This window comes from Spinacia oleracea, chromosome 1 (assembly GCF_020520425.1).
Source record: "Spinacia oleracea cultivar Varoflay chromosome 1, BTI_SOV_V1, whole genome shotgun sequence".
In the NCBI taxonomy this organism is placed as follows: domain Eukaryota; kingdom Viridiplantae; phylum Streptophyta; class Magnoliopsida; order Caryophyllales; family Amaranthaceae; genus Spinacia; species Spinacia oleracea.
The window spans coordinates 95,237,410-95,244,903 of NC_079487.1; the positions used below are offsets into that span (position 1 = coordinate 95,237,410).

The 7,494-nt window shown below is 39.3% G+C and overlaps 1 protein-coding gene across 1 annotated transcript; it reads left to right on the forward strand.

The window, feature by feature from the left end:
• The first annotated feature begins 624 nt into the window (after nt 1-624).
• LOC110798837 (uncharacterized) lies at nt 625-1,659 on the forward strand. Its single transcript, XM_022004038.2, has 2 exons — nt 625-1,214; nt 1,365-1,659. Exons 1-2 carry the CDS (start codon nt 625-627, stop codon nt 1,657-1,659), a joined length of 885 nt encoding a protein of 294 aa, XP_021859730.2.
• The last annotated feature ends 5,835 nt before the right edge of the window (nt 1,660-7,494 follow it).

The window sequence follows — 7,494 nt, forward strand, 5'->3', positions numbered from 1 at the left end:
CGCGCGTCTTTCAGCTTAACTTTAAGAAAGAAAACATTTTGATATCAAATACTTCCTCCGAGTTGTTGGTGTTCACTCCTCTCCTGGTGTTCACTCTCCTACTGACACTGCCAAACTCATTCTCTCCGCAGTCCTACATTACACCAACATAGCAACACGCAGCAGCAGCACTCATGATCACCAAATGCAAGCAGCAATACAACATTCTAGACTCCCTATAATCTAGGAATTCAGTTATCCATCCTGTAGTGACATCATACTTGTAAAAGTTTCTGTTTGTAGTTTGTAGTAGCTGATGTGTACATACAAAGCCATCCTATTGGTTGAGACACATCATCACACTTGTATATATATATGGTGACTGCTGTAAGGTTTGAATCAATTCAATAAAATCATTATTTTCTCTCAATTCACTAAGTCTTTCTTTCTCTCTCAAAACAGTAACTGACATTCAGCTTCTGAAGAAATCAACCTAAGTGGTGAGTTCTGATATGGTATCAGAGCAGATGATCGTTTGATCCTGCCATAATTCTTCTTGATAACTTTGTTTTCAGTTTGATCAATTGATCACAAACTTTTTCTGATCAAAATTATTCAAAGAAATTGTGTTCTTCCAGCAACAAGATGATGCCTGCAGATCAGCAAGAACCTTCTCAAAATCCTAACTCTGCCTATTATCTTAGAAACAATGATTTAAATTCCACAAAATTAGTGAGCATTGAATTCGAAGGAAAGTGTTTCAGTGACTGGAGAAGATCAATGATGATAGCATTGTCAGCTAGAAACAAATTGTGCTTTGTTGATGGCAGTCTGAATCAGCCAGCACCAAATGCTGCAAATTATAGAATATGGATTAGGTGTAATGACCTAGTAATCTCTTGGATGCTAGCTTCTCTTGAACCAAAGATTGCTAGAAGTGTTCTTTATCTTAAGACTGCAAGAGAAATTTGGCTCGAATTGGAAGATAGATATTGTAGGGAATCTGGACCTCAACTGTTTTCAGTCCAACAACAATTGAGTGAATTGACTCAAGGAGATGATGAAGAAGTTGCCAGTTTCTTCACAAAGATCAAGATGCTATGGGATCAACTAGATGGACTGGATCCCTTACCTGTTTGTATCTTCACTGGATGTAGCTGCACACTTACACAACAACTACTTAAAACACAGCAGAAGCAAAGGCTAATTCAGTTTCTAATGAAGCTAAATGACAAGTATGATCATCCTAAAAGCACCATTCTGATGATGAGTCATTTGCCTACAATTTCAAAGGCATATGGCTTGCTACTTCAAGAAGAACATCAGAAAGAAGTACACAATCACAAGCATTAGACACACACTGAATCTACTGCATTCAATGCTAGGAGGTTTGATAACAAGCCTTACAAATGTTCATACAATAATAGTCCTACTTCTCAGTATGCAGGAACTGGAAGTCAATACAAAAATTTCACTAGCAGAAACAATCTCTACTGTGAACATTGCAAGATGAGAAACCACACAGTTGATAAGTGTTGGAAACTACATGGCTATCCTAAAGATTTTAAAGGAAAAGGAAAAAGAATAGCAGCAACCGCTCAGTTAGATGAGTACACTCCTAAAGAAACTAAGACAGATGAAGGATCAGGAGTGGTTCATGCCACTTTTACTGAAGATTAATACACTCAGCTGATGAAATGTTTGCATACTCAACAAGTTGCTAACCAAGCAGAGAATTATAGCTCTCACTCTCTTGGCTTAGCAACCAGCTATCAACCTCAAGGTACATTATGTCTCATGTCTAAGTCTAACAAAAATTGGATTCTAGACAGTGAAGCTAGTGACCATATGTGTTCTGATTTTTCTTTATTCAAGTCTTTTGAATCTGTGATTGGTGGCAAAAATTTAATAACTATACCTGATGGCACTGAACTCCAAGTAAAACATAAAGGTCTTGTTAATTTGGGTGGAGGTATTACACTCAGAGATGTACTTCGTGTTCTAACTTTTCAATTTAACTTGATTTCCATATCCAAACTGTGTAGTGATGCAACTTGTTCAGTTTCATTTACAAGTGATGAATGTCTTATTCATGACCCTTCAAAGAACAAGCATATTGTGCTTGGTAAATTAGAGAAAGGTCTATATAGCCTAAGTGAAGAATTCTTGGTGTTAGACTCCAACCTAGCATCTTATAAGTGTGCACTTTCTTCTACCAGTTCAGCTGAAATTCAAGAGGCCAAACTATGGCACCTAAGACTAGGACACATGTCATTTGGTAAAATAAAGAACCTACAAGGTGTAAATGTACATGGTTGCTTAGCTGAATCTTTCTATCAGATCTGTCCTCTAGCTAAACAGACTATATTCCTTTCCCAACTAGTTGTATCAAGACTACTAAACCCTTTGAGTTGTTGCATATTGATGTATGGGGGCCATATTCAATTTTAGATACTTCTAGGCGTAATCAGTTTCTTACTATTGTTGATGATTACACTATAATGACTTGGACATATTTCATGAGAAATAAAACAGATTCAGTCAAGATTATGACTCAATTTCTTCTTTATGTTGAAACTCAGTTTGAACTATCAGTCAAACATATTATGATAATTCCCTTGATCTTACAGAGGGAGCGATGAAAGAACTATTTCTCAGCAAAGTATATTACACTAGAAAAGTTGTTTTTACACTCCTCAACAGAATGGTGTGGTGGAGAGAAAGCATAAGCATCTCCTTGAGACTGCTAGAGCATTAGCTTTTCAATCTAAACTACCTGACAGATATTGGAGTCGTTGTGTTCTCACTGCAACCTATTTGATCAATCGAATGCCCCTAAAGAGCATTGACTTCTGCACTAAAGAATATACAATACCAAACCTGATCTTTCCCAATTAAGAATTTTTGGTTGTTTGTGCTATATCACAACATCAAAAGTCCACAGATCCAAGTTTGATCAAAGAGCAGAACCATGTGTTTTTCTAGGATATCCCCCAAACCAAAATGCCTATAAAGTCCTAAACCTAGCCACTAACAACTTTGTTATTTCCAGAGATGTTATTTTTTATGAAAAAAACTTCCCTTTTCATTATTCTCCTACTCCTAAACAAGCATATTCTACTCAGTTCTTTCTTCCTGTTACTACCCCTTTTACAGACTCTACCAACATTTCTTCTCCTATCTCAGACATTCTCTCTTCATCTCCATCTACATCATCACCAACACACTCATCAACATCTACTTCTTCATCTCCTACTCACTCTTCTGAACTCTCTACACCTCCGGTTCATAATTCCTTTCCCATCCAAGCCACATAACCCACTGAACCACCTCACAGAAGGTCAACAAGAGTATCAAAACTCCCTTCTCATCTCAATGATTTTGTGTGTTCCAAGCCTGTGAAACATTGGTGTAATTTGGTCTCTTATGATAGCCTTCCTGAGCAACAAAAGACAATTATTGGTGCCCAAATGGACTACATTGAGCCTACTTCCTATCAAGAAGCAGCTACAGACACAAACTGGTTACATGCTATGGAAAAAGAAATCACGGCCTTAAACAATAATCACACATGGGATTTTGTTTTGCTTCCCAAAGGCAAGAAAGCAATTGGTTGTAAATGCGTGTTTAGAATAAAAAAGAATGCAGATGGAACCATTGAAAGGTACAAAGCTAGGTTGGTTGCCAAGGGTTTCACTCAGAAATATGGTATTGATTACCATGAGACCTTCTCTCCTGTTGTCAAAATGTCTACTGTTAGATGTATCATATCTCTTGCTGCCAGCTGAAACTGGAAATTGTTCTAGTTGGACATTAACAATGCTTTCCTACATGGCAACCTAGATGAGGAAGTTTATATGAAGGTACCTGAGGGTGTTCAAGCTCCTACTGGCCATATTTGCAAACTTAGCAAATCTTTGTATGGTATCAAACAAGCCTCAAGACAATGGTTTGCTAGACTCCTTGATGAACTGAAATTCCAAGGATACACCCAATCCAAAAATGACTACTCCTTGTTTATCAAACATGATTCTTCTTATGTCACCATAGTTGCTGTCTATGTTGATGATATCATCATCACAAGATCTAATGAAGCCACTATTACTGACCTCAAGGCTCATCTACATCACACTTTCAGCATTAAAGATCTAGGTCTTCTCAACTACTTTCTTAGGATTAAATTTACTCACACTGCAGAAGGTTATATCCTCACTCAAAGAAAACACACAAAAGAAATGCTCCATGATTGTGAGCTTGACATTTCTAAGCCTGCTGTCACCCCATTCCCCTTAAACTTAATACTATCTACTGAGGGACAAGCATGCTCTAATCCTGATCTTTACAGATGTTATATTGGGAAACTCAATTTTCTCACTCACACCAGACCTAACTTTGCTTTTGTTGTTCAATCTCTCAGCCAGTTCATGCATTCTCCAACAATTTCTCATCTTGATGCTCTCACTCACACTCTTTGATATGTCAATCATACAGCTGGTCAAGGGATCCTTTTAAGAGCTAGAAATCAGCTTACCTTACAAGCTTTTTCTGACTCTGATTGGGTTGCTTGCCCTACAACCAAAAGATATGTCACTGGTTACATTCTTCTTCTTGGAAGCTCACCTATTAGTTGGAAATCCAAGAAGCAATCTACCATCTCTAAAAGCTCCTATGAAGCAGAATACAGAGCTATGTCTCAGGCTGCCAGTGAAGTAACTGAAGGAAATAATGCCCTTGGTCCAAGTATGCATTCAATGTTAAGTCTAATAAATGCGGTTCAGTATTAATTAACAAGGTAATAATTCAGTGAGATCAAGTGAGCTGAATGCCTAGCTAGAGGCCGCTTCAGTTCAAGTGGAATTAATGATATTAATCCACAGCTTACTCTTGACTGAACCCGTAGGGTCACACAAATAGTACGTAAACGGATCAAGTATTTAATGGCATTAAATACTCCATCTATGGATATTTGGAATCGACGGATCTTGGTTTCAGTGGGAGCTGAGATCGTCACAGGCAAGAAATGAATACTCCGGAAACGATGATATTGCCGGAAACGGAAATATGGATCGTATCGGAAATATAAATATTATCCAAGTCGTAGATGTTGCCGGAAACGGAAACATGGTACGTATCGAAAAATATTATCGGAAATGGAAATATTGCCGGAATCGGAAATATTGCCGGAAACGGAAATACTGTCAGAATCGGAAATATTATCGGAATCGGAAAATAATTCCGAAAACGGAAATATTAAATATTTGTTCGAAACGGAAATTGATTCCGGAATCGGAAATATTAAATATTGTTCGTATCGGAAATGAATTCCGGAATCGGGAATTTAATCGGAAGCGTATCGTACGAATTAGCATCGGACGAGGCCCGCTAGACGAAGGCCCAGCACGAAGCCATGCCATCGCCCAGCGAGCCAACACGCACCATCGCATGCCAAGCCTCGACCAGGCCCAGCGCAAGGCCAGGCCCAGCCAAGGCCTGGGGCGCGCGCGCGAGAGCACATCAGCAGTGGGCCGAGCGCTGTGCGCCTAGCGTGGGCCGCAAGGCGTGCGCGGGTGTACGGTGCTCGTGCAATGCTTGTGCGGGAATCCTAAAGCAATCGGGATTCGAAATATGATTAAATCCTAAAACTATTAGATAATGATTATTTAATTAGAGTCCTAGTAGGATTATAATTAAATAAATTAGTATCCTAATAGGATTCCAAATCCTTTTCCATAACTCTATAAATAGGTGCCTAGGGTCACATATTTACAAAGAGAATTCAAGTATTCAAAGTGAGTTTTGAGAGCAAAATTCAATTACATAATTGCCTATAAAGTGCCGAAAATAATAGTACCTTAAGGGCGATTCTAGTTGGTCAATCTTAAGGCGGATCCGGACGTGCTGTGGACTATCTACGGAGGGACGACACTTGGAGTCCTAAAGACTTGTTCTTGTTCGGTTCGGGCGCAGCTAGGGAAGGCACGCAACAAAGAGTATGCATCTAAACTATGCTAAATGATTATGTGTAAATAATATGTTTTCCTGGCTTTATGGTTTTTCCGCATGATTTATGAATTGTCATATGTATCATAACCTAACAGTGGTATCACGAGCCTCTTATTATTTTCATAATCTAAATTGCATGAACATGGTTAAATATTACAAATTTGCAAGAATTAAAAGGGGTGATTAATTTTCGTAATTGTTAATTAATTGCAAATTGCGTTTATTTAATTATACGTACGCAGTTTTTCGGCAGTTTCTTCGTTACTCATCCAAATCGAGTGATTTTTGTGTCAATTCCGTATGTAAAAGGCATTATAAAATTTTGACAAAAATAGTACTTTTCTGCCGAACCCAGAATTCTCTAATTCGAAGCCTAACTATGACTTTTCGGAAGTGTTTAGTTTTTCGAATGCAAAATTTCGTAAATTTAAGATGTTAAATTAAATATTTGCGATTCTTGTTGATAAATCTTGAATTTTTGATTGACCTACTGTATATGTTTAACAAGTTTGAATGCCTAGCCTTGTTAATTATGCAATCTAATTTGTAATTATGATTAATTTGTTGAAAATTAGAATAATTTAGAATTAATTTGATTTTCATAATTAATTATAATTTAATTAGATACCTATGATTAAAAATCACCATAAAAATTGTAAATTTATGATAAATTTTAAATTTTTATGACCTAGACTTGAATCCATGTTAATCGGAAATCAATTGAATAATAAATTTTCGATTTTTTCGCCCTAAAATTATGAAATTAATATTATTTATTAATTTGTCATTAATTTTAAATATAAATTTTTTAAATTTTATGCGATTCGTTTATATAACTTGCACGCACAAAGCAATGGACGCTACGTGTTACCCTTAAGGGGTGTTGTATAGTGCGGGCACGTGACGACGAGCAAGGGAGCTCGTCGCCCATGCGGCACGAATGCAATGAGCAAGGCCATGGTGCACGAGCACAAGGCAGCAGCCCTGCCTTGTGTCGTGGGCTGTGAGCAATGGACGAATGGACGAGGGCGAAAGCAAGGCACAGCAGTCGCGTGTGGGCAGCAAGCGAGCTGCGCCACAACGCGCACTGCCTCGCGCAAGAGTGCGGAGCCTCGTGCGCAGCGAGCGCAAGCTCGCGTGCCACGAGCGCTACGCCTAGCGAGCGATGGCTCGCAGCAGCGAGCCCTGGCAAGCGCGCGCAGCGAGCGCTGGCGAGCGCGCGCAGCGAGCGCTGGCTCGCATGCAGCGAGCGCTGGCGAGCGAGTGCAGCGAGCGATGGCTCGCGTGCATCGAGCGCTGGCGCGCGCGCAGCGAGCACCAGCTCGCGTGATGTCTTGCGAAGGAGAGCAGCAGCAGCGATGCGACGCAGCGCATGGGCTGCGCGCACATGGCCAGCGATGGCTGTGTGCGTGTGGCCCATGGGCGTACGTTGCGTGAGGTTGTTGCATTGCGATTAGATCGTTTTGAAATATTAATTTGAAATTTTCAGTTTACGTAATTTTAATTAATTTT

Excerpts from the sequence above, each read along its gene's own strand:
- LOC110798837 (XM_022004038.2), top strand. The coding sequence starts at position 625 with ATGATGCCTGCAGATCAGCAAGAACCTTCTCAAAATCCTAACTCTGCC. Across the intron at positions 1,215-1,364 it reads CTAATGAAGCTAAATGACAA|GAGGTTTGATAACAAGCCTT; the intron begins GTATGATCATCC and ends ATTCAATGCTAG.